The following is a 27856-nucleotide window of genomic DNA, read 5'->3' on the forward strand; positions in this document are numbered from 1 at the left end:
ACAAACCAGTGGGGCATTTCTAAGCCAGAAACATAGTCAACATGGACCTTGCTCTTCTCTGTGTCTTCTTGCCGTTGGTGACGATGGCCTGGGGCCAGTATGGCGACTATTACTATCAACCCCAGTATGGAGACTATGGGGGTAATGATGGGTGGGTCAATGTGTATCGTCAGGGCTTCAACTTCCAGTGCCCCCATGGCCAGGTGATAACGGCAGTAAGGAGCACGTTCAGCAAGAAGGAAGGCTCTGACAGACAGTGGAACTATGCATGCATGTCTACGCCCCAGAGTCTTGGGGAACCGACAGAATGCTGGTGGGAAGAGATCAACAGAGCTGGAACGGAATGGTAGGATACTGTTAAACTACCTTTTGAAAGAGCAATTGCAATGCCCAGAGCTGGAAGGTGCATATTAGCTGAGTTCGAATTATGCAAGGGCACATTAATTATCTGCTTAGCCATTACAAATGACTGTCTCAGTAATTAGTAATGATGCTCACTGATGATGTGATAATGATCCTACTTTATACTTCTAGAGCACTTTCCCACTGGAGGAGTCCAATTCATTTTGTGGACATTAAGTGATTTAGCCTCACAGCCTCACCTCTGAGGCGGCTTGGCAGTGTTGTTGATTTTACATGAGGGGAAACTGAGGCACAGAGAGTGAATGCAACTTGTCCTGGATTAAAGAAACAGTCAATGGCATAACTAGGAATGGAACCTCAAATTTCTGACTACCAATCTCCTACCCTAATAATTAAAAAAGTGCCTTTTCCATGTGGCATTGTTTATTCTCTGTATCTTTCTGTTGGTGAAGACTTTGGCTTGGTCCCAGCATAGGACTGTTTAGTACTCACATCAGTATTACAGGGGCCAAACATGCATGCCAGTCTATGATGATGATAGTGAATATTAATTATATGATCATGATTGAACATGTTATGGAAAGCCTAAGAGGATCAGCTTTAGTTCATCATATATAATATTGTGCTTGTGAGAAGCACTCTGCAAAAGTGATCAGATTTTGAGAGTGGCAGGGGGCAAAATTTCATAGGAATATCAACGGCTGATCACGGCCCCACACTTTCATTTTCTTATGTTATTTTCGTGAAATGGAAAACCCATGTTGAAATGTACATGTAATTCAGTTGAAATATTTCAAACATTTTAGATTGCTTGGCTTAAAAAACTAAGCGAAGACCAAAATCTTTGCAGGTTTTGCATGAGACAGAAACATTTTCAAAAAATTCAAAATGAAATTCAGAACCCTTGATTTTCAAGCAGTTTGAATTGTGCTTTGAATGATTCATGTGCCTCTGTTCACCCTGTGATAAGTTCCTATGGCTGATGCAATTGCTAAGAAAAAATATTGATCGTTTAGACTCACTTTGGAATAAGACTGAAAAGAAAAAGGGGGGGATAGGAAGGAGAAAGAGATAGGAAAATAAGCAGGAGATTGACATAGTTATGATAATGTTGTATTACCCAGTCCTTTTAATACTTTGATGTAAATTGCATTTATTGCATAATAATTTTGAGTGAGTTCCTTCTATTGTTTAAAAATAAGGGAAACTTATTTTCCTCTCAAACAATCCTTGACAGTAATTGGTAAAGTTATTTCTCACAAACAGGATATTGTGCAATTCTATACAAAATGTTTTCTTGTGCCATCAGAACCATTATTCATCATCAGAGCTCTTGTACCTCGGTTGGCTATACCCTCTGAATATCAACCTTGACTTATTTTTTTCACTTAGATCTTTCTATTTTGTATCTCACACTTTCTCCTCTGTATCTTTCTTTTCTCTCTTGCTTCTCTTTTTTCCTATTAGTTTTCTGTCTTAGATATTTCTCTCTCTCTCTCTCTCTCTCTCTCTCTCTCTCTCTCTCTCTCTCTCTCTCTCTCTCTCTCTCTCTCTCTCTCTCCTTTTCTGTGTTTACCTACCTTATCTCTCCATCATTTATATATCTTAGATATTTCTATTGAATTGTCTTTTCTGTCCTTTTTATCAGTTTTGGAGTGCCTCTCTTAACTAACGTGTCCTGTCTAACACTTTTATCTGTCTGTTCTATCTTATCTGTATAGTGTGTCTTTTCTCTTTTCCTATGTAATTCAAATGGGATTTTCAAACACACCTAAATGACTGCTGAAAGTCCTGGGGACTTCTGCTCCTATGTGACTTTCTTCGGGCATTTGACAATCCAATGCTTCTGTCTTCTTTCTATTTATCAATCTGTCTCTCTTCTCCAGCTCTCTACCATGCACCTCACCCTGGTATTTGAGTGCCTGACCTAAAAATACATTCTTTCAGGAACTGTGTAGGAACACAAATAATAATAATAATCTTTAGTACAGTGGGTCTCTTTCTGGTGATCTCTGTGTCCCTTTTGGTCTACTGATTGTTCAGTTCCGCTTCTAAGGGACAAATTAGATTCATTTTAATTGGCAACAATCTCTGCAGGATTAGCTAATCCATTTCACATTGTGGCAAGATGATTTTTATTATCCCTACATCAGCCCTGAGAGATGGGTGTCTGGCCTCCCCTTGCGAATCACCAACAACAGAGATTTCACAGCTTCCATTGACAACCTGCTCTATTGACAAACATAAAGCTGCAAAGTTCTTCCTAATATTAATCTATATTTTCCCTGCTGAATCTGATGCCTATTATTTCTTACCTTGCCTTCACTGACTAATGAGAATAAATTATAGGTTAATTGTAGTAGCACTCAGAGTCCATGTTGACTATCGGTATGCCTACACTTCATTCCTTTCTCTCGCTCTCGAGAGAGAGGAATGCAAATGCAGACACCCGAAATTGCAAATGAAGCGGGATTTAAATATCCCGTGCTTCATTTGCATGATCACGTTATGGCACTATTGCGAGAGAAAAAATGGGGTTATTTAGAGATAAAACCCTTCCCTCGAAAATGAGGGAGTAAGGTTTATTTCGAGGGATGGGTTTTATCTCGAAATAACCCCGTTTTCTCTCTCGAAATAGCGCTATTTCGCAATAGCGCCATAATGCGATTATGCAAATGAAACGCAGGATATTTAAATCCCCGCTTCATTTGCAATTTTGGGTGTCTGCATTTGCATTCCGAGAGAGAGCGAGAGAGAGAGAGTGAGAGAAATGAAGTGTAGACATACCCTATGTTTCTGGCTTAGAAATGCCCCACTGTGAATCAGATGATTCGCTGTCTTCAAGCTCTGGGAGGGAGATTAGTGGGGATGGAGCGTGAATCAGGCAATTTATGGGGCTCCAAGAGTGCTGGGAGGGAGGGACAGGGAGGAGGCACAAGTAAGTGCGGAAGGTCGGGTGCCCCAGAGCATGAGAGGTGTAGGGGAAGGAGGCATAGAGGCCGCAGTGCATAGGCCGCAGTTGGAACCCCAGTGGCCGCAGGTTGCCCACCTTAGGATTTCAATCTTGTGGCCCACTGAGATGAAGGAGGCCCACTCACTAATCTTGGTTGCCCATCACTGGCCTAAGCATATTGCTGAATAGGGATGGACATAAGCTCAGTACAGGAGTAATAGGATGAAATTCTATAGCCTGTGATATACAAGGGGCCAGACTAGATGATCTGATAGGCCATGGGTTCCCAAACCAGGGGGCATGAAGAACTTCCACGGGGGGCGTGAGGCAACCCAGCCCCACACACCCCATCAATCCCACCCCAAGTTTTGCTGCTATTTTTTGGGGGGGGAGGGGGTGTGAAGGTTTCTCAAAAATCAAAAAGGGGGCGTGATGCCGAAAAGTTTGAGAACCACTGAGATAGACCCTTCAGAGCTTCAAATCTATGCATGTGTTTAAATTTAAGCATGTGCTTAGGGGCTTTGCTGAAATGTGGCCTATTTTTGAAGGGAAAGATTCTGACACCTTTACTCATGCTGCCCCTTACTTCATAAGTGGCTCCCCTGGCTTCTCTGGGACTGTCTGGGAACAAGAATATTACTCAGTGCTTGGGCAGCAGAGTCTGGCCCTTAATGACTGGTTGGTAGACACTGGCAAGGCATTGGAGTAATGAGAAGTCTGGGGGACAGTGTCAGTTTCTAATAATTAATAAGTTAAACCCTGTTTGTCTTCATTGTGGCACTATACAGTGATGTGTTTTGAACAGGGATGTGAAATCTAAGGGTGATGAATGTCCATCCTGTTCCTTTTACAATGGAGAAGGCCCTGGGAGTTCTGGTTTAAAATTTTTCCACCCAAATGAAAGGAAGTTTTGGGTGTTTTCTCTGCATCTGGTGATGTTCACATCTTCTCTGTCCACTTCTGTGTCTTCTCTGGCAGAAATGATTTTAAAAAAAAATTAGGAAGAGCAACCGTATGTATGAAAGGAACTAAATTGCATCCAATGGCAGGGATTAAAATAGCCAACCAAACAACTGTAACCTGGGAGGGGAAGACCCTTGATGAAGTCTTCAACCCCCAGGCCCTCTTCATATTACATAGACTGATTGCTGTGCCTATCCTCAGCAAACTCAGTTTATTTTTCAGGAACAGTGTACAAACTTTTCTCACAAAAGTGTAGTTTAATGTAAGTTTGTTGCCGCTATTTCTGAGGATTTTGAGAATCTGTTTTAGTGAACAGATTCCCCAGTTCCCCCCCCTCTCACACACACACACACACACACGCACGCAGAGGACTGTTTTTGGGCAGACTCTATGACCGATTCTTGGGAAGCATTAGATTACACAAACCCAGGAATCAGACTGCCTGCCTTTTAAACTGCCCTTTACAAACGTTCCCATTTGCCCTAGCTGCCATAAGCAAGCTGGTTTTCCTCACAGTTGTAGCTTTATTTTAAAGGACAGCAGGGTGCATTTTTACACAGATCCACTGTATTGAATCCTGTGCGGTTATTTGGATAGATGGAAACGGGAGCCAGGCTGCTTAGATCTGTGTATGGTTCTCACCCGTTACCCTGAACAAAGTGTGAGGCTGTGGGGAAGGGGAGCTTGCCTTCTCAAAGGGCAGCGAGGCTGTGTGAGAAACAAGTGGGTCACGTGAGGGAAGCAGGGTTGCTAGTGGCAGCAGGCCAACTGAACAGCCTTGTTGCCCATGGCCACAGGGAAGTGCGTGACAGGATTCCTAAGGCCTTAGAGGAAATGGATGGTGGGGTTTCCTGCAGCCCTGGCAGAAGCAGATGACAGGAAGATGTTGCATAACCTCAGTGCAGCTGAGTAACGTGAGAGCCCCTCTTGGCCTGAGCTGCAGTGCTTCTCATGCTCTCAGCTTTCCCTCTGGCGCTTACCTTTCCCTTCTTGTTCTTAGTGGGCAGATAAAGAATCATGTTGTTGGGCCGCATCGCTGAGGTAATGGCTTTCTGTAAAACAAGGTCTCCATCAGCCAAACCAGCGGACACACAACTCTTTCCTACTGCTCCACTTGTAAGAAATCTTGCTTGGGATATTAAAAAGAATAGATCTTTGTGAAGTGCCACTGCAGGAAAGAAAGTTTTTTTGAAAAACAAAGTTACTAAGGCCTGTCTTTTTTCTTCCTGGGAAAATACTGTCCTTGATAGAAGAGAATCCGCTCATCTGCTCATCATAGGCAGCAGTTCCATTATTCTAGGCTGCGACCTCACCTGCTAAACTGGGTCGGGCCTGTTCCCTGCTTGAATGTCTGAGGTACTATAGGAAGTGGAGCCAGGGACTGAGAATGTGGTGCTTTTCCTACTGCGCTAGTTTGTTGTGACTGACGTCTTCCTGGTGAGCGAGTCCATCTTTTCTAAGCTGGCTCAGAAGAGCGGGCTGCTGATGGTATTCGGGTATCAGCTGCTGTACAAGGAAAGCTGAGTTGTTCTGTAAACAGAAGTGGTCAAGGGGAGGGCTCCCTGATAGCTTCTGGCCTATGATTTGGGTACTTACCTGGGATGTGAGAGACCCCTGGTTCAAGTTTCCACTCTACCTGATGCGGAGATGGGATTTCAGTGGGGATCTGCCACTTCACAGGATGCATCTGACAAAGTTTGTTCCAGCACACAGAAGCATATTAGCACTCCAGTCATCTGAAGAAGTGGGTTGCACCCACGAAAGCTCATGATGCCATCTGCATGTCTTGTTAGTCTTTAAGGTGCTACTAGTCTATTCAGTTTTTCCTGTTACAGACTAACTTGGCTACCCCTCTGAAACTTTTGAACAGAAGTATATCAGAAGTATAACAGAAGTTAGTCTTTACAGGACTCCTCATTCTTTTTGTTGAAATAGACTAACATGGCTACCCCTCTGAAATGAAATACTACTAATAGTTCCATTGGAGAAAATGAGGTTGAGAAAATACTAAAGTTAAATGGCTGAGCACTTCCCAGTTGGAATAGACCAGATTTACAGGAATGAGGAGTAACGGTAGTTCAAACAGGAAGCCTAGTTCGAACTACCTAGTTCGTGCCGCGTGTAGCCATGCGGCACGGGGTTCGAACGAGCGGGGATTTTAAAATGGCGGCTCCCCGCTTATGCAAATGAAGCCCGGGAAATTCAAATCCCGGGTTTCATTTGCAATTGCGGTATGCCTACATTACCCCGCTAGTTCGAACTAGCGGGGTAGTGTAGACATACCCACATTGATTAGTTCCCTACTACATATATAGCCTCTTGGCTCTCAAAGATTATGTTCTAGACACTTAAGCCTATGTTCATTGAAGTTAATGACAAAGCTCCCTTTGACTTCATTGCTGCAGGATCAGGTGCCATTGAAATAATACAACAGTTTATTCCTAATCAGTTCTAAGAAGCAAATGATGTACATTACAATCAACACTTCATCTGCTTCTGGATTCTGTGTGCAAATGCTTCTGGGACACACTGCAGCAGAGGTGGTATGTCTGTGATTTAGAGAGCCTGTATATTCCATGAAAAGGACTTTGATTTATTTGCTAATGAACTAAGGGCTGGCAGTCAGACCACAGAGCACAAACAGCATATGCAGCAGGGTTTGTTTCAGTAAATTTAGCAAAAGTTTCATTTTGTAAATCCAAACTTAAACTCTTGAAGTCTTTTAATCCCCAGTTTCCCCCCATGCAAAATAATATTGTAATATTGTTATCAACTCTTGGGACTTCATTGCACAATATTTGATGCTTCTGTTAAAGCTCCAGTTCCCGGAGTCAGGTGATTACATGAGAAACTCAACTTTTCTTTTAATCAGTCAGTTTCTAGCCCACAGGGTTGCAGAGGAATGCTTGAAAATGTGACCCTCCCTCCCCCGAGAAACCTAAATGATCAGATACCAGAGGGAAAAGAAAAAGAAGCATTGATTGAATGTTTTAAAGCCCATCTTCACCTGATTTGTGTTTTTTAAATATTTTGGGTTAGCAATGCTGATATCATTTCCTTGCCTCATATGTGATAATTAGTTAAGTGTTTGCTCAGTGCCTTAGCGATGTAAATTGCTATATTAGTGCCACTTTCTTTTTTAAAATATAACTTAATAATGTACAGTAAGCACATACAGTGTTTTTAGATATAGATCTACAAAATTCATATATTCCGTGCCCCAGGGAGTCTCCTGCTGTAAACAGGAATTATGCTGAACGATGCCGCACAAAGTAAATTCACAGGCATGCTCATCGCTTTCAGCATGCTTGTGAGTTAACAGCAGCATTTTGAAAGAGAAGAGGCAGGGCATTTGAGTCTTGTCTGTATGGAAGCTATTGGAACTCATATTTCAGCAACGACAGATTGGACCTCCCTGGTCTGGCACCCTGGGGACCTAGCTGGTTCTGAATGAGGGAGTTTGTCAGACCCAGGGAGGTCAATTTTGGCCCCCTGCTGCTAGCCTCCAGGTTTTCTTAGGGGAGGAGGTGCCGGCAGCCTCCTGGCTGCTGGGCTTCCCTTGCAGCTGCAATCCTGGCCAATGCTAATGGCCCTGGTTGTCAACCATGGCCATGCTCCTGGCCCCAACCCTGGCTGCTGGCCCCAGCAATGCTCCCAGCTCTGGCTCCGGTCATGGTCCCAGCTGCGGCCCTGACCCAGTTGCCGGCCCCGACTGCATTCCTTGCCCTGCTGCCAGCCCCAGCTCTGCACCCAGCCGCCGGCCATTCTGTCGCTGGACTGCTGGTCAGCCTCGGTACCCAGTCACCGGGATTCTCTGGTCTGGCAACATCAGTGACCCTGCCAGACCACGGATATTGCTGGAGCAGAAAGTCCCGGAGCAGAGAAGTCCTATCTGTACTCGTAACGATGCAGCTCCACCTGTGGGAGCAACGGGGTAAGCGATAATGGTCTTTGTTATCAAACTACCTTGGTAAAAAAAAAATCCTCAGCCCTGTCAAGCTGAGCGCTAAGATAGATTCTCCATAGATGCACCATTGATAGCAGTTGCTGGAATGAATGTACTAATTGTTCTAGGGTAGACAGACTTTGGGAGTATAGCTGTGAGGCTGCTAAAAGTGAAAGGGGCAACATGGAAGAAGCACTCACTCGGGAATGGAAGGAGAAAACCCAGGGAACCGTTGTGATGGAGGCACGTGAAAGTGTTTCTCAGTAATGCCTGGAGCAATGAGTTCCATAGGTTAATGCCATACCACAGACAAAAATGTATTTTTGTGAGTCAATTTTTTATGCATTGCTGTCTCAGCTCTCAAATCCCAATTCTTTTCCTTCTAGGAAAGAATGTGCTTGCTCTACTGCAGAAGCAGAGAGTGGGGGTGAAATTTAGGTTCCAGTAAAGTCAATGAGAGTTTTGCTATTGACTTCAGGAAGTCATGATTTCAGCCATGGTGCTTCTGTAGAAAACTTCCTGAACAATGACACTGGTTAATGTCTGACCCTGCTCACAGGGATGTCAGTAACAGCAAAATTCCCATTAGGGGTCTTGTTTACACCTAAGGCCCTATTACTCCACTCTACCAATGTAACAGGGGTCACCTTCGAATCAGGTCACTGATTTCTATGGTGCAGCATGAGGTGCTACAGTCACCAAGGGGAATGGCGTTAGCAAATGGATCATGGGTGATGCCCAGACTCACGCAACACCAGCTCTGAATTTTGAACGGCATTAAAGGAATATCCATGACACCAGGTACCTCCATTATCTAAAACTAGATTGGAGAAATCATGGGTCAGTGTCCAACAGTCAGGGTACAGTCCAACAGTGTTGGTTTAGGGGGCTGGACTAAATACCACTTTTCCATCTCTGATGTCTTTGTCTTTACAATTTCCCGTTTCCTGTCTGTTGGCCGAGCGGTGCATCAATAGGCGAGAGCGTGGGCTTCAGGAGGTGCTTGAGGATATCGGGGAACTGACGTTACTTATTCTTCTGTTTTGTTTTTCACAGGTATCAGACCTGTTCCAATAATGGGCTGGTGGCAGGATTCCAGAGCCAGTATTTTCCATCTGTGCTTGATCGGGAGTGGCAATTTTACTGCTGCCGCTACAGCCGGAGATGCCCATATTCCTGTAGGTGAGTCCCATAAGATTTACTACAGCCCAAATCCGCTCAACTCTTGCTGCAAAGCATTCAGAAGTGTTGTGTGGCACAACTGACCATTGGGCCCAGGAAGTCAAGAGCTCTGTTGTCTGACACACTGAGAAGAAGTTGGTTCTGTATACCGAGGTGAACCACGTATATTTCCATTCTGACCAAGTAGTATCCCCTGGAGGCTGCATGGCTCAGTGGATTTGGGACTGGGGCAGGGAACTTGCCATTTCTAGTCACCTTACTCAACTCATCCTCCACATTTTTTGTAGTACATGAAAATTGTTCCCATGTGAAAGCCATTTGGGTGCCTCTATGGAAATGAATAAGTGATGACAATACCAGGCCTGGTGAAGAGATGTCTACCTCTCAGAAAAGATCATCACAGCTGGCATTTGCTGGTCTCCATGCTGGCAGTCTCATCAGCAAGGGAGACTAAGGACTAACAGGGTCATGGTGTGGTCCTAAATCATGGTGAAAGCTTATGAACAGAATTTTAGAACTAGAAGGCAAGCTTGCATTGCTCCTACCTGCTCTGAGGCAAAACAGGGGACTTCCATCTCCATGTTAATGTTAATCCAACCTTTTTTTCGCTGGCACAACCATGTAATTCTCTGACATTTTTTTTAAAGAAACAGTGTGCATATACTTTTGTATACTGAACTAGTTTTTGAGGTGCATTCTTCATTGAGAGGCATGTGAGATGTTCAAGGCTAGCAGGCCTTCCTGTTTGGCTGGCTGGCTATCGACCAAATGCAACAGCAGTGCATTAATTTTCAGGATCCAATCTTCTTGCAGCAAGGAGGACAAGAAACTGCACTTTAAAAGCCTAAGTAACAGGGACTAGAGCAAATCTGTAAACTCCCCTCTGTGCCCTTCCTACTTTCTACAGTCTGCAGATGCTCTGAGCTCACAAATGGTCCTAGCAGGCCAGGCAAGTCTAAGGGCACTTGCCTTGATTAGATCTCATTTTTAGGCAGATTTTAAAGTCTCTGACTGGCAGCAGGAGGGAGGAAGGGAAGGAGAGAGAATTGTAGCGATAAGACTGATTATCAAATGACTCTCATTCAAACAGTCTTGATATTGCTAGCCACATGGCTAATCTGAAGGCAGATTAGCTCTAAAATAATAGTCGTGGGTTCTTCATGTCTTGTGGTTCTTTCTTACACTGAAGACTGCCTACCTATTTGAAAAAGACCTGGCATTCTCCGTTTCTTGTTGTCAGCTGTTGTGTATTGTTGATTGCACTATTAAAGAACAGTCATATCCCAATGCAGAAGTGGAAGCATTTTAAAGAGGATGAAGTGCTTCCTCCATAAACTGGGTAAAATCCTGTTCGCAGATCTATGCAACAAATCTTAGTTCCCTTTTCTGTTCTGTTCTCTGTGCTTAGAGTCCCCAGGGACTGTGATTAGAGATCCAGAGAGCCCTGCATGGATACAAAATCCTCATCTGTATCTGCAAAAATGAGCCCCGAATATCCACATCCATATGCACGGATGTGGATACCTGTGACTATTAAGTGGATATCCACTCTAGAGAGCCATTCATCTAAACAGAGCAGGGACACAACAGTAGAGAGAGACTGGGCAGACCTGCCTGCAGTTTACTAAAGAGCTTTGGGATCCTCCAGGGGAACAGGGATGATATAAAGATAGCCCTGCAAGTCTGTCTCCTGCCTGACTCAGTGCTTTCATCTCTGGTCATTCACTACAGGGTTCGATTTACTCTGTTTAAGCTACATGTCTAGCCTCCTACTTTCATGTCTTTCTTCCACTCTTCTGCCATCTCCCATGTGGCTCCCTCAGCCTGGCACCCCGTCTCAATCCAGTGTGTCATGCCCACTGACACACTGCTCCTTAATGTCCCTCCTTAGTTATGTTTTCCCCCAAGTGGCCTATAAGCCCTAGTTCTCCCCTCAAAGTAGTGTTAGCCAGACTGATACAAGCTACAGTAATAGAAGAATCCCACAGAACCAATGCAAGGGCCTTGGGAATTGATGTACTTTGGTCCCGCCTGTCCTCTGTAGCATGCACTAGCTTAATCTCCTGAGGGCTGTAATACTCAGGTCTAATTCTGGGTGTTGGCTTAGTGTGGGGGTGACTAGATGACATTTAGAGGCCCGTGATATGCAGAAGGCCAGTCTAGAGGATCTGGTGGATCTATTAACCCTCTGGGGGGAGTTATGGTCCTGTGGCCAAGTCAACAGAGCTACCCTCGCAGGCATGGCAGTAGGACCTTATAGCCAGAGTCGGTGGCCCCACCATTCTGCACAGGGCTGTGTGGGCTGACAGCTGGGCTAAAGGAACCCAGACCTCCTCTTCGCTACCGGGTCCCAGTCCAGGGCCACTTCTTACCCTGACTACCTGCTCTAGAGTCCACAGGCTCTCTGGTTCTCTGGGGTAGTTGGCAGGCAACGCTCTAGACAGCTCCTCCTGATAGGCTTTCACAGCCCACTGGGCATTCACCTGTATCTTGGCATGCCTGGCCTCTGCTGTCTGGAGCTCTGGCATCCCGCAGAAAGGAGCCTGCAATGCACATCCACTTCTCAGTCATCAGAGCAGGCTGAGCTGAGCTGCTCCCTTTTATACTCTGGTTCCAGTTGGAGCATGCCCAGCCGCGGCAAGGGGGCCTGGCTTCCTTGGTCCATAGAGTAGGGTTAATCTCTTCTTGCCTGGAGCAGGGCAGTGCTACTCCATCACATCGCCCATTCTGGCCTTGAACTCTATGACTCCAGCAGAAAAAGTGAAACTAACAAGACCCCGCTAAACATCACCGCTCAGCCACTTGTTTTTCCTTTTTTTTTCATCTCCCAGCCATTCGGACTAATTTAATGCATTTGATGCAGGACCATATCTTCTGAATTATCCATGAAGCATCTCGCCCACTGTTGGAGCTACTTAAGTAATAGTAATGATAATGCAAAATTAATTATTAATTTCAATACCTGCCCAATACTGATTGTTTCTCTCTGTAGGAGGCTCCTAAACTGTGGCCTAGTCAATGGAATAAATTCTGGCTGTCATGTGGAGAATTAACTGTTCACATGGCTCCTCCTTCTTGCTTTTAGTTGCTCAATTGCATTAAAAGGCATCTACTAATGCAGGCATATTTTCCTAATACTCCTTTTCCATGTTTTCCATGTATAAATTGCTGCCGCTGCCACATGGACAATGTGCGAGCCACAGGAAAATAGGGTGCACATCCCCCCAAAATATCTGAGAATCCCTCATCTACTCACATCTAAATCAAAATGAACTCTTCACTATGGTACCTGAGCACAGGGAGATCTCTAAGGAAAACTAATAGGAACTAAAAATTCACTGTGTAATTTGAAAATTAAGGTTTTCTTATCTCATTTGCCTGACCCCCTCCCTACTCGAAATGTTTCATGCCCATTTCTCCATTGTACCTTGCAAAGCTATAAGCAATATGTCTATCGTTCATATTTTGGGTTTCACTGTAGACTGCAGCTGTGTTTCACCTGAAGGGGAAAATGATCAATAATCCTATCCTATCCTATCCTATCCTATCCTATCCTATCCTATCCTATCCTATCCTATCCTAATGCTTCTTGTGAAATGAAAAGTTCTTTCCCAAAAGGAAAAGAGACAGAGTCCTCCCAATATGTGTGAGGCTGGCACACAAGTTGGTAGAATCTTTCCAGCTTCTCAGACCACATATGAAGTTCACTTACCTTTCACTTCTTTGGATCATATACACACCCTATTAGAATACTTGTTAAAGCACCATTGCAATAACTTAGGCTCGTGCTTCAGTGCTTTGCCGACTAGGGGTGGACTAAAGCACGGGCTTAAAGCTGCACTTATGTGCTCACCACCAATGCCCAGTGAAACACATCCATAGGTAAATAGGGTTAAGTTTAATAAGGACAAATGCAAAGTACTCCATTTAGGAAGGAACAATCAGTTTCACACATACTGAAAGGGAAGCAACTGTCTAGGAAGGAGTACGGCAGAAAGCGATCTAGGGGTCATAGTGGATCACAGGCTAAATATGAGCCAACAGTGTGACACTCTTGAAAAAAAGCAAACATGACTCTGGGTTGCATTAACAGGAATGTTGTGAGCAAGACACAAGAAGTCATTCTTCCACTCTACTCTGCGCTGATTAGGCCTCAACTGGAATATAGTGTCCAGTTCTGTGTACCACATTTCAAGAAAGATGTGGAAAAATTGGAGAAGGTCCAGAGAAGAGCAACAAAAATGATTAAAGGCTTAGAAAACATGAGCTATGAGGAAAGATTGAAAGAATTGAGCTTGTTTAGTTTAGAAAAGAGAAGACTGAGGGGGAACATGATACCAGTTTTCAAGTATCTAAAAGGGTGTTACAAGGAGGAGGGAGAAAAATTGTTCTTCTTGGCCTCTAATGACAGGACAAGAAGCAATGGGCTTAAATTGCAGCAAGGGAGGTTTATATTGGACATTAGGAAACACTTCCTAACTGTTGAGGTGGTGAAACACTGGAATAAATTGCCTAGGGGTGTTGTGGACTCTCCATCACTGGAGACATTTAAGAGCGGGTTGGATAGACATCTGTCAGGAATGATCTAGATGGTGTTTGGTCCTGCTCTGAGGTTAGACTTGATGATCTCTTGAGATCCCTTCCAGTTCTAGTGTTCTATGATTCTATGCACCCTTTGCAAGCTCCAACCGTAGCCTGTTCCATTCTCAGATTTGTTAACTTGATATTTTTTGGGAGTTCTTGTTTTTTTCCTTCCATGATAATCCTTGTGCTTGGATTGCATGCATTTCTACCATACTGAAGATAGTTAAATTGATTACAGGAGATGGAAAAAACACAAGTAACTTTACCTGCCTAGGAAAGTGCTATAAAAGTAAAGTACATTTTGCAGTGGGAGACCAGTTGTCGGCCATCTCTTTGGAAGGAACCAAATATAATTTTACTGGAAAGGCAACAAATCCTTTGCAGATGCGGACACGTCATCACTGACTACTCCCATTAGACTTCATATTTTTCTTTTTGCAGGGTAATTGAAGAGTTTGACTCGATACTCTCAAAAGCAAACACATGTCACCAGAACAGCCAAAAATCTGCACAGACTGTTTATGCTTGTTTCCCTTTTCCAAACAATCAGCATTGCTAAGTGCCAGAAGGTTTGGCTTGTGCTGTGGCTGCTTTCTCTCCGTTAGACTGACCAGGCAACGACACCATTTTCCACATGTTTATAGTTTATGAGCCCTAAAAAAAGTGTCTGTTTCCTTTACCCAAGCTGCAATCAAAACCATATGCTCATTCGTTCATGGGGGCTTTGACTGACCCTTCTGAGATTATGAGTAGAGCAGTTGAGAGTCAGAAAAAGATCTCTGCAGAATTGGAAACCCCATTCATGCTCTCAATACCTTCCGGTTGAATGAGGTTATTTTCAGCCAAAAGTCAAGTCTGGTTCCTGACATATATCCCAGTGAATGCAACCTGACACTTCTGTCCTCAGGGCTATCCGTCAGCCTCCTTGCCAGAGAGCTTGACTCGCTGAACATTGAAGAACTACCTAATCTGCTTCCTTCCCCCTTTGCAGAATGGACAGCGATGCTCAGATCACACAGAGGTTTGACTCCTACTAGCAGGCCTTCAGCTGAGACGGTGACTTGCTGAGTTAGACACTGTGCCTACTGCCTACACATTCTCAGACATGGTTCCTGCGCCAATGAATTTATAGTTTAACTAGACAAGCGAGGGGAAGTAATTTGCCTACAGTAACCCAGCAGATCTGAATACAGGGGCAAGGATTCCTGATTCCCAATCCAATGTCCCAGCTATGCTGGCCCCAGAGAAGGCTTCTGTCTTTGCAGCAGTTCCAGGTCCTGGATAGCTCTTGAGATCTTAGAAAGCATTCTTCTCCTGGAGCTCCGCTAAAATCATGGGCTAGGCTAGAGCCTCTCTTGAAGCATTACTGAAAGGAGACCTCCCTTGGCTTTTCAACACAGCCAGCTTGCTAGGAGGGGATATCCATAGTTCTCAACCCTAAAAGCATGAACATCTTCCTCTCTGTTAAACAATTACCTCTCATTTTCTGCAAACATGCCACAAGAAGCCATCGCTGCTGGTACTACAATATTCCCCGGAGTGAAACCACATTATGTTAGCAACTACACATGGCAGCTGAAGCAACATGACCATCCGAGGGCGGCTACTTCTCCTGAGAGATCACAAGGATAAGGTCAAAGTTCATGTGCCCACATAGAATAAACAGCCCCAATTTTTGGTCATGGCTCATTTGGAGGAAGTTCTGCATGATGATGAGAAAAGACCAAGTTAAAAAGCAGCTTCTATCTCATTCACTGGCCATATGGTTGTATAATAAATCTGCAGTTTACAAGATAAGACACCATTAGCCATATAGTCACTGTTTGGAGGGGAGCAGGGAGTCTGTGCAGTGGATAGAACTGTACAATGTGAGTCAAGGACTCCTGATTATATTCTCTGCTTATATTAACTGACTCTGCTATTAACTCTGTGTGTGCATTTAAGTGAGCCATTAAAATCCTTGTGTCCTACTTTTCAAACATGCTGCACACCTGCTGTCCCGTTGACTTTCCTGGGTTTGTGGGTGCTCAGTACTTCTGAGGATCAGGCCATCATCACTATCACATCTACAAAATGCAGATAATGCTTCTGACCCAACCTGGTAAACTGCTCTGAGATCTGTGGATGAGACATGCTAGTAATTATTGTTTGCTATTACAGAGCTCTCCCTATGTCGAGTAAAATCACATTACCTGTATTATTAGCCTCTTCTGCATTTATTTTTCGTCAGGGAGAACAAAACCCTACTTCCAGACTAAAATAAAAATCCTGTTAAAGATACAGATCTTTAAACATGCTTTTATGCAACCTATTTCCTGGCCCACCCTAAGACTTGTAGAATTTACATCACAATACACCAAAAACAAGCAAACTAAACTCTAGAAAAATATCTGTATGGTAGCATGAAAGACACAGAGAAAATCCATTACAAAAAATATATTAATCTACTCCTGCCATGCTGCACATACACATACATACACTGTTACCTGCTTTTTTTTTGTGCATTTCTACATTCTAACACTGTCCCGGAGATGGATCTCTCTCTCTCTCTCTCTCTCTCACACACACACACACACACACACAGAGAGAGAGAGAGAAAGAGAGAGAGAGAGAGAGAGAGAGAGAGAGAGAGAGTGGATATCTTTAGCTCAAAAATTGCTAAAAATACCCCTGCTAAAGATATTAATAACCCCTGAAAAACAGAAGCACTAGATATATATTTTAAGAGCATGAAGGCAGATGCCCCTAAAGTAGAAATAACACAGTGTCAGCTCTCAATCACAATAATAGTCCAACAGCATTTGCCTCGGTTTACAGGGGATGCAAATTATGTCACATAATCTAAGACAAGCTGTCATCTCACTTGGGGATGACTGAAAAGAGATTTGCCCACATATACTGCACTCACATTTGTTCAGTCTGGACTGGAGGGGAGGGGGAAGCATGGATCAGCATTTATATCACACTCCCTGTCAGTACCCAGCCCAAGCTGGAGAAGCTAATGATCCAACCAGGGGACCAAATTCACTGATGCACTCTTGAGTAAGTGTCACCTGAGACATGTTGCACATATGCTAAGACTCTGGTCCTGATCCAGATCCCACTGAAATTGGAGAGTCTCTTTAAGGAGTACAGTGGGAGGTGGATTGAAGCCTATCGCCCAAACTCCCTCATCCACAGGGAACATCTCTGTCTTCTTCCTTCTAGCAGAAAACCCAGCTCAGCAATCTCCATTCCTTCAACTGTGTTGTTTCTCCTTTCAAACCAGTATTCTGTTTAGCTCTCTGCAGCAGTTGCCTGTATTAGTGATGACATGGTATTCTCCATGTCTCACCACTTAACAACATAGCACCACAGAGACTGGACTGATCACCAGCTCTGTGGCTGGAGCACTGACGCTGATGCTGTCACTGATGCTGTCACACTGACCTGATCCCCACTTCCCAGATAAGACGAAGCAGTATCGCACTTATGCTGCAATCACTCATTGGTTTGATGGTGACGTGGAGTTAGGTGGCAGAAGAATGCCTGTGGGGTACAAAGGAATCAACTCCTGATGCCTGTAGGGTTTTAAACAGCAGCATCAGAATTCTAACTTGAGTCTTATTTTCATTTGCCTGGGAATAATATTTTGCCAACTATGATGTTTCACTGGTCTTTCCCTTTCATTTTCAAGAGCAAAAAATGACCTGTAATTAAGGCACATCTGCTATGTACAGAGAAAATAAACAGCCCAATAATATGGTAAACAAAGTAATGTAACATGCTTTTAATTATATAGCCACTGGTGATAATTTCAGTGAATTTTTAATCACAGAAACAGCTCTGGAATAAAGCAGCCAAAGATAATATGTGAACACAATCTTTTTTTTTTTTTTGAACAATCAGATACATTTGCCTTAAAACAGTTTTTCAATTTCTGATTGTTCCAATAGTTACAGATTAGTGCCCTGATGCATCACGTAAGCATGTTCTTAATTTTAAACATGCAAGGAATCCCAATAATAATATCCCTATTCAGAAAAAAATCATTTAAGGCTATGCTTCAATTCCATTAACTTTAATAGATTTCAAGCACATAGTTGAGTGCATTGCTAAATAGGGAGGGGACTAGTTATATGTGTGAGAATGTGCTTAAAGTCTGTGCTGAATTGGGCCTTATATGGGAATTGGGAGTTAGAATTCATGGGGTGAAGTCTTGCTCCTATGGAAGTCAGCAGTAGTTTTGCTATTGACTTCGATGGGGCCAAAACTTCACCCTAATTCTTCACTATGTTACTCCAGATTCACAACAATGTAACTCCACTTACACATGCATAAACCCAGTGATGAATTCAGCCTCTTGTCTCCATTCCTAACCAGAGTCTTGATGGGTGACCGTAGGCATGCTACCTAACTTCTCTGTGCCTCTGTTTATTCATCTGTAAAATGGGAATCATAATACTTTTCTACTTCCCAGAGAGAGTTGCTTGTAACTATTATTCAATAATGTTTGCAGAAACACTTTGAGATCCTTGGATAAATTACACAGTTCACATTTTATCCAGGTCATTCTCTCTTAAAGCCTGAATACAAAGCAGGAAGAAAGAGAAGAAAGAGGAACACAACAGCTGTTACGTTCATAAGCATAAGTCATAAATGGACCGGATTGTATTTATTTGACTTGGCAATATTTAGGACACTTTGCAGTAGTAAACCAAAAAAAACTGATAGGAGGAAAGTGAAAATCCTTGCGACAAGCTGAAGAAATAGACAGGCATTACATTCTAAATTCAGATTGTCTTTCTGTCAGAGTTGCTGCAATCTTTAACAACAGACCTGCTCCACATAAGCTAAATTCTTTGTAATTACCCAAAGGATTCCAAGAACAAATTGCATGCAAGAGAAACAAAACCATATTATGTGTAGGACTCTGCATTATTATGTTGTCAAAGAATAAAAACTTTCAAAGAGTAAAAACTTTCAAAGAAATAGAGGTGAAGATTCTGGCATTTGAGCTGCACTCAGTCAATTCTGTTTCATTCCCTGTTTCTACCAAAAGGTAAATTGTGTTTTCTTTTCCCTTGGTATAAAGCATGACAACGGAACATCCAGGACACTATGGAGAAGATATGGACATGATGATGTACACTTATGATCATTACATCCGGGGAGCAACTACTACTTTCTCTGCTGTGGACAGGTTTGCTTTTTGCTTTGTGTTGTTATTAGAAGTTGTAGAAAAAGTGGGGTCCCTCCCATCTGGAATATAGGACTGCCATACTGGATCTAACGATGATCTATCAAATGCACTCCCAGATAGTGATTAATAAAAATACCTATCTGATTCTTCAGAGATCGGGCCTAAGTCCATCATGCACCAGGGATGTACATGGGGCCAACCTCCCTGTCCTCACTGAGGATCATCTATGAGATCTGATAACTAGGGATAGCTACGAGTGTTATTAGCAGCGAGCTTAGCCAAAAGGTTCACCTGTAGATCTGCCCCTCTTCCCTAGATTGACTGGTATCTTGGTCTAGAGGTTTGGTTCTGGCCTAGCTCTGGATACCATTGTTTATAAAATTATCAAGATCTTTAAAATTCCACATGGGGTATCCTCTACCCCTGGAAGGACAGAGGAGCTTATTTCAGCACATCCTTCAGGAAAGCAAAATGGCAGCCAGCAGGTGTGTAGCTCACTAGGAGTTTCATCAGGCTACACGATACTGCCAACCGCTGTATGCAGTGTGCAGAGAGGCGCAGACACATCTAGGGGTTCACCTGCTCACATGCATGCTCTGTCTTCATGCTGCACACTGTATCAGTTGTAGGTAATTGAACATTAGATATATGTGGCATCCTGACATATTGGAAGCCCTTTTCAGGATGGAGTCCTGATCTCAAGAATACATCACCCTCGATCCACTGTTATGCTGTGTGTTGTAGACTCACTAAGAACACAGGCAGACCCTCATCAGGTGTCAATTGTCACTGAAGACCACATTTGTCATCTTTAGCTTGATTAAGTAAACAGGTTTTATGTGCTATCATTGGGGATGCAAGGAGAAGAGGACTAGGACCTTCCTTCCACCCCCAACCCCCTAACCCTTTTATTACTGTAGATATCTCCCCTCTGAAACCTCACAGCAGTCCTAACATCTGATCGCCCCCACTTTTTTATATATGTTGTTGATATGATTCTTTTCTTTGAGACATCGAGTAGAGATTTGAGGAGTGAACCAGATCATTGGTCTGACCCTTTACACTAATTTCTATATTATAGACATGACTTCAGATTATTCCCCAAAACCAATTTTTATCATTTGCAGTCACTTAAAAGGGACCAAAATGTCTGTGTCTGTGGACATTCAGGGAACTGCTGTTAACAAATTGAGGGTATTCCAATTGTATGTATTTCCATATGCGAAAAGCAACACTGTACATTCAGTCTAAAAGTAGTTTTATTTTAGATTAAGAAAAACAACAGAAAGGAACAAAAGTAAATTCTTCATGAGAGAAGACAGACAGTATGTGCATCTCTTCCATTCAGGGAGATGGTTCAGTGCATGAATTATACACACAGGGAGAGTTCTTAGGTCTACTCTACACTACACCCCTCTGTTGCTCTAACCTACACAACTTCAGCTCTGCAAATAATGTTGCTGAAGTCAATGAGGCATCTTCCACTCAATAAGGTCAGTGGGGGTTCCTTTCCTGTTGCCTCTGACTACTCTTCTTATCCTGGTGGAGTACTAGAGTTGATGGGGGAGTGCTCGGAGGTCGATTTATCACATCTAAACAGACGCAATAAATCGATCACTGCAGCATTGGTCCACTGACTAGCGTAGACAATTCCTTAGTAGTTTAAAGGTACAGGAATAGAAAGCAAAGGCCCAACAACTTAGCTACATAGACCATGATAATGTAACCAAATAGCCCCAGCCCCAGCGGATTGGGTCAAAAAGTAGTGACTATTCTGTGCCATAGAGCAAAGTTGTTCAATAATGTCAGACTGAGTCACAAACAGCATGGTGAAACAGAAGCTGAGTTTCAGGCAAATAGACCCACAGCAAAGGGAAACCCTCTTAATCTACTGAGGAATTGGAAGGGGATCTCCCAAAAAAAGGAGCATAGAACTCTTGGTGTTTCATAAGGCCCCATCTGAAGAGGTTTAATAAAAAGAACTTTACTTATAAGGGGACTGATTCTTCCACCTCTTTGATGTAACTGTTAATGCAGAATAAATTCCCTGAAATCAGCAGTTACTGATAAAAACAAGGCACAAGTGATCAGATTCAGGTCCTGTAGCTTGAAGCATGCTGCAAAGCCAGGCATAGAGAATTAAGCTTAATGAAATAGAACACTGATTCCTTTCCAGAGAATGTGTTAATTACTTTGTTATCAATCATGCCGGACCATTATTTCTCATTAGCATTTGTTACCGCCTTCTGAGCAGGGCTCTGTGTATAATGAGATTATACACCATGCAAATGGATACCACTGGCCTTTTCGAACTGCTGCATTACTATGCTCCAAAATCTTCAGTTTAAAACAAATGATCTCTCTAGCCATCGTGGTTGCAGAGATAACCTTCAAACTATGAACGGGATGTAGAACAGTGCAGTGCTGCTTGCCTGAGCTTGTAGATAGTCTGAAAAAACAGACCTGAGAAGTGTAAACAGTTCCCATTAATCCAGTTGGTGGTGTTGAATTACTCTGAAGTATAATGAGGTCAGTTTACCTGGCAACACTCTTAACTATGTCACTGCCGGATCTTTCTTAAGTGACACCAAGCCAACATGCTAGCCCAGCATTATGGGATACCATGGTAGATACTGAGTTGGGGTGCCCTGAGGCAGCTAGTTGTTGCCACGCCTGGTTGGGGAGGATCATTAGCAATGCAAACACTTCTCCCGCCCGCCCATATGTACAGTAGGGGGTAAAGAAGAGATGGTTTTGCCATGGTGGCCCTCCCAGCTCCCTGGCAGCACACTAGGAATTCCCCCCAGCCAACGTTGTCCATAGGAGGCCAAGGGAGTCGTGGCTTTGCAGAAATGATAATAGACTCCCAGGATTGTACAGTCCCAGAAATGATCATTTCTGACAAAATTCCTGGGGGCTGGTTATTGCTCACTGGCAACCTTGTGCACAGATTATTCCCCACAGAGGCAGAAGTTACCTGTGCAAAAGATAGGCAGTTGGCCCAGAGGTGCCTGTCTCCCTTGTGGAAGAGAAGAGGCAGGACTCCAGCGTCTTGGCTACACTGGGGTCTTCTCTGTCATTTCCCATTGCTGCCGTCCCCACGGATCGTAGCAGTGGGAGCAGCAGTGTAGACAAGGTACTGGCTGGAACACCTTTGAGCAGGGTTGGATGACACGGTGCTTAAAATGGCAGCTACCACAAGAAGCCCCATCCCATTATCATTCAGGCAGCTGAACCTACAGTAGCAGCAGTAGGGGATTTTAGAGAAAAACGGGCTAATGGAGACACAGTCTAGGAATCGTTAGAGAGGCTGTTGGACACAGATGGACCTCACTCACTGGGAGGCGGGTGAAGGCCCCGCTGGGGAAGGCAAGCCCAAGCCCCACCCCTTCTGTCTGAGACCCTGCCCCTGGAGCCAAGCCCCGCCCACACCAGCCTGATCCTCACAGGCCACCTGGAGGTCCAGGCTTGCCCTGCTGCAGCCCTAGCCCTCGACTTACTTGGGAGAAGGGCTGCCACCGCACTGCCCCATCCCTCCCTGGTGGCCAGTGAAGCCACACTGTGGCCCCAGCCCTCCCCAGTAGACAACAGTAATCAAAATGTTGCATGGGCCGGTAGGTAGTTTTGGGAAGGCTGTGCCTTGCCTTGCCTACATTATCCGCCGCCCATGGCCTCACTGTTTTTTCCAGCTCCCTGCTTGCCAAAATGATTAATCCAAGCTGTTCTGTCAAGTGTTACCAGCCTAGGTCTCCCTAAATCCTGGTTTGGAATCAGCAGTCATGGAGTGGGTTGTACTGCAAGGTGTACATGTTGTACTGCAAGGTGTACATGAAAACGTGCACAGAGCATGTCCTCCTCTGCCATCCTTTGCAGCTGCAGCGCGGGTGGGAGCCCAGCAGAGTTGTGGGGCACAAGAGTCACTCCCTGCCACAGCTTTTCTGGAACACACCTTACACAAAGCTCAAAGATGTGGCATACCAAGGTTTTTGTTATCTGTTCTCCTGTGTCTTTGCTCGAGTGATCTGAATCATGAGCAAGCTCTTCACTGCTGTGAGAATCATGATTAAAGACACCTTGGCATGCAGCTACCTGTGTGGTACCCAGATAGATCAGCTAAACAATCAGCTGTTTTAGGCCTCCATTAGGTTTCATACAAAAACAACAAATCAGATCTAATCGGATGAGAAATAGTGGACAGTTTTCATTTAATTGGAAACAAATTATTTGAGGATTTAAATATTTCCCTGCAGTGTTGGAACGCTGAATACAACAACACCAGGTACGTGAGAGCCAGAGAGTGAAAGGGGCCAGAAAAGCTTCGCTTCCTTACCTAGGGGTATGTCTACACTCCAAAAACTGCTGTGCTCTTACCTCATGTTAAGACACAAAAATTCAGCGTTAACTCAGATTAGAGAAGTTTGGGATTGAATTTGAGCTAGATGTCAAATTACTATGTTCTCACTGCTAGTTTAATTTGCATGCGCTAACCTGAGCTTAAAATACTCCTTTTTTTGCAAGGTAGACATACTCTAACCAGTGGTGGGCAGTCTGTGGCCTAAGGGCTACATGTGGCTCATCAGGTTTCTATGTGTGGCCCATGCAACATTTTGATTACTGTTGTCCGCGCACAAGGTTGCCAGACTCTGCTGGTTTCCATCCATGTAGGTTTTTTCCCCTACCGGCATTACAAAAGCAAAATGCACATAAAACAATTTGTGAGAGCCTTGTGCTCCTTCTGCATCCCTCCCTGAGCATGGCTCAGATCCCCAACCTGGCACTCTGAGGCTATGTCTACACTACACCTCTCTTGCTCAAAAGCCTATGCAAATGAAGCATGGATTAGCATATTGCCACTAATGAAAAAATGAGGAAGAACGGCTCTTGCGCAAGAGGGGGGTTTTGTGCAAAAAGAAGCCATTTACACAGCTCCTTTTTGCGCAAAAGCCTCTTGTGCAAAAATGGCCCCTAATTAATTATGCAAATGAAGTGTAGTGATATTCTACTCCACGCTTCATTTGCATAAGCTTTTGCAGAAGAAGGGTGCAGTACAGACATAGCCTGAGTGTAGATATGGGGGCCAGCTAGCATAATAAACTCTATAGGAACCTGTCTCTGTACTCCCAGAAACAAACTTGTCTGGTCTCAGTTTCCCTGAGATCTAAGAAAAAAAATGCTGCCACCATCCAAGTGTAATTAAAAATATATAAAATAAACCCTTTTCCAGAGAAGAGATCACTTGGGAATCCCCTCCCTGAGGCAACGCTCTCCCCCCAACTCCAACCTCCATTTCGCTTGGAGTTGGGAGAACTAACAGAAGGAATCCGCAGAAAACAATGGGGCTCTGCTCCTCCCATAAAAACACTTTTATTATCAAAATAAGACTACTGTGGCAATGATAGTAAATGACTAGGTGTTAAAAGCCATGCAGTGAAATAGACTTGGGGAAATCCATGTGTCATAATCCTTAGTTACAAAAGAGAAAAACAATTAACCAGCTCAGACATGATTTCCAAACCCCCAAACAAGAAAAATAATAAAACCTGATGGACTATCTAAATTTTTCCCTACTTATATATTTCAAGGAGTCCATTCCTGGGAGAGCCCATCTCCCTTGTTACCTGGGGAAAACTGCTCTGGTCTCCAAACAAAAGATGTGAGAAGAAAAAACTTCTCTGGGTTTGAAATTCCTTTCTGCATTTCATTGGCTAAATGCCCAAAGCTCCCTCCCTCAGGTGCATTCCCAGAGTTGCTTAACCCTTTCCTCAATTTCCAGGGAAATCAGACTCTCCTTAGCAGCTCCTACTCATGACAGCAGTCAATCAAAGAGCTGCTGTGGTTCAATCAGCATACCCCACAAATTCTAGGTACACAAGTGCAGCTAGCAAAACTACCCTATCCCAAGAAACCAACCGTCAGGACAATCTTTTGGCCCACTGAGATAAGGGCCACTCATGCATCCCTTTTACATGACAAAAGGTACAAAGTATGGCCCTGAGACGTCCCAAATAAAGTTGATGGGGTTTAAAATTAAGTTCATTTCATGGTTTGACAGAATGAGATCTTAAATAACATTTCTGTTTTTATTATCATAGATTGTATTATTAATACATGAACTAAAAGCACATGTTTGTTAAACATGCTTGATTTTTATCTTGGCAATGTTCTTTCATGGCAAAAGTACTGGATCTAAGACTTTGAGTTAAGAGCCTCTGTTACAACAGGTGTGAATTTAATAGGCCATAATGCTGAGCTGTAAAACCTTACTGCAGCATGATTGATTTGTATCTCTGGGTATCCAAGTGACCGGGGAAGTAACAAATGTCTGTGATAGGCACACATGTACCATGGATGATGATTTCTTAAACTGAATCTGAAAATAAGTTTGGCATTGTATTGGCCCTCTGTAAGCAAATAACAATGAAAACTACCTATCAAGGCAACATTGAAAGAAAAAAAAAGAATATACACTGCTGGGTGATGTGAGAGATGCACTGTTCTAAATAACACTGTTAAAATAAGGTAAACTACCAACATAATGTGCACCGTAAATTAAAATTGAATTGAAAGTACTTTTATTTTTATTTATAGAGACTCCAGGGGGCAAAATTCTTCTCTTAGGCTATGTCTATACTTCTGGGGGGGGGGGGGGGGGGGGGCGTTTTCGTAAAAAGATACGCAAATTGCAGTTTACAATTTGTGTATCTTTTTCTGCTGTTTTTTTCACAAGAAGCTTTTCGGACATTTGGCCCGTCTATACAGTGCCAAATATTGGGAAAAACTCCTCTTTTAGAACATCCCTTATTCCTCATAAAATGAGGAATACAGGGATGCTGAAAGAATGCGCCCACTTTTTCGGAAACTGTTCCGAAAAAGCAGATGTGTTCCCTGGACACAGGGATACTTCCCAAAAAATTTTTGCAGTCGAGGCAAAGCCTCGTGTGCTCCAGTGTAAGTCAAGAACGACTCAGCTGAAGTCAGTTGAGTCGTTCTTGACTTACACTGGAGCACGTGAGGCTATGCCTAGACTGCAGAGACAGCTGAAGTCAGTTGAGTCATATCCCAGCAGCGAATGAGAGGTCAGTATCTTCTCTACAGCACCTCCTGTCTTCTATGAATGCCCAGAAGCAGTACTTCAGAGGTGCGTGCTGTGTATGGGGTGACCAGCACATGACAGATAGTGCGCATAGATCTGGCAAGGAACTCTCCCCTTCAACTAGCTCTCACAACGTTACGACCACAGCGTTCAGACTCAAGCTCAGACAACTAGCTGCAGCAGAGCTTCTGAAAACCTCCAGACTTTGGAGAGTCACTCACCACTCATTTAAATTACAAGTCCCATCTACCAATATTTTATTCTGTACCTGAATTCAGTTGCCCGCCAGCATATGACAGCTGAAGCTTACCAACCCATTTCACGTACTGCAGCTTACAGAGCAACTCATCACCTGCAGGTGACTTTTGATCATAACCTGCCTGGCTTTTCTCCTCTAGATCACTGCTCTGAAGCTTACTGGAGATAGATCATGATGAAAAGTCATTATCTTCTGATGGGTAATTCGGGGGCTTGATGCTTTTAGTTTGTCGGGGGCAGGGTAGGCATTTATCAATCTTTTGAAATGTTCCGTTGCCTTCTGTCATGTAACAGGTAACACCTGGAGGAAAACTGATTGGGCTAGTGGCAGACAGTCAGAGTTGCTAGCTGGAGGTGCCCTTAGTGAAAAGTTGTCCTCATTTGTATAATTTGTTTGTCCTCTGCGGTTGCCCTTGCCTCATTAATGTCTATCGTTTGTCTCTCTTCCCCCACAGGGATCGTCAATGGAAGTTCATCATCTGCAGGATGACAGACTTTGACTGCCAATTTCAAAACCTGTAGACATATTGACTACACCAAACTTGGGGAGGCTGGGGGGTAGGTGGGAGGGAAAGGGGCCATGAAACTCACATCACGCATCACCAGCTGGCTGCCAAAGTTACAGTTCTTTAGCCTGTGGAGCTGTTAACTGCAGTATCAGCTCACGGCACCTGTGAGCCAAGTAACACGATTGCAGCTGCAACTTTGGAGGACGCCCTTGAATGCTACGTGCCGCTGCATCTCACAGCTAAAATGCTTTTCATACACGAGCCTTTTATTAGCAGTTATTTCTTTTTGTATGTATCCACTTCATACATGTGCAACATTATTTTGCCTAGCACCTTTGTGCCAAATGCTTCTCTTCTCCCAAACCACTGCACACAAGGTTAAAATATAATAGAAGTTCTCCAGTGTGGTCTTTGTTATTCTCTTTCACACCTTCTAGTTGGCACACAACCCCCGCAATGGTCTCTTCCCCACTTCTCACCATTTAATAACTGCGCTGTGGAGAGATTTCACAGTGCAAAGACTTTGACTTTGTCCATATTGAGGTTTTACCCCAGTTCCAGATGCTGGTGTAACTGCACTAGTGCAAATCCCTTGTGTAGACCCGCAAAGCCACTATTTGCAGTAGAAGAATTTACCTGATTGAAATCAGAGTAAGTTCCACCAGTGCAAACAGGAGCTATATCTGTTTATATTAGGAGCCTGGATCTCCTTTAGACTTAGGATATGTCTACACTTCCAACGGGGGCTCTGATTCCCAGATTGAGAAGATACACTTGTGTTAGTTCCAAATGAGCTACCAGGCTAAAAATACTGATTGAGATG

At 43.7% G+C, this 27856-nt stretch overlaps 1 protein-coding gene across 1 annotated transcript; it reads left to right on the forward strand.

The window, feature by feature from the left end:
- Positions 1-27281, forward strand: DPT (dermatopontin). Its single transcript, XM_006112211.4, has 4 exons — positions 1-346; positions 9282-9407; positions 19066-19173; positions 26980-27281. Exons 1-4 carry the CDS (start codon positions 42-44, stop codon positions 27044-27046), a joined length of 606 nt encoding a protein of 201 aa, XP_006112273.1. The 5' UTR covers positions 1-41; the 3' UTR covers positions 27047-27281.
- The last annotated feature ends 575 nt before the right edge of the window (positions 27282-27856 follow it).

This window comes from Pelodiscus sinensis, chromosome 1 (genome assembly GCF_052426305.1).
Source record: "Pelodiscus sinensis isolate ZL-2025 chromosome 1, ASM5242630v1, whole genome shotgun sequence".
NCBI lineage: Eukaryota > Metazoa > Chordata > Testudines > Trionychidae > Pelodiscus > Pelodiscus sinensis.

Coding starts and splice junctions, on each gene's coding strand:
- DPT (XM_006112211.4), top strand. CDS start 42: ATGGACCTTGCTCTTCTCTGTGTCTTCTTGCCGTTGGTGACGATGGCC. Junction 347..9,281: donor AACAGAGCTGGAACGGAATG/GTAGGATACTGT, acceptor TGTTTTTCACAG/GTATCAGACCTGTTCCAATA. Junction 9,408..19,065: donor AGATGCCCATATTCCTGTAG/GTGAGTCCCATA, acceptor CTTGGTATAAAG/CATGACAACGGAACATCCAG.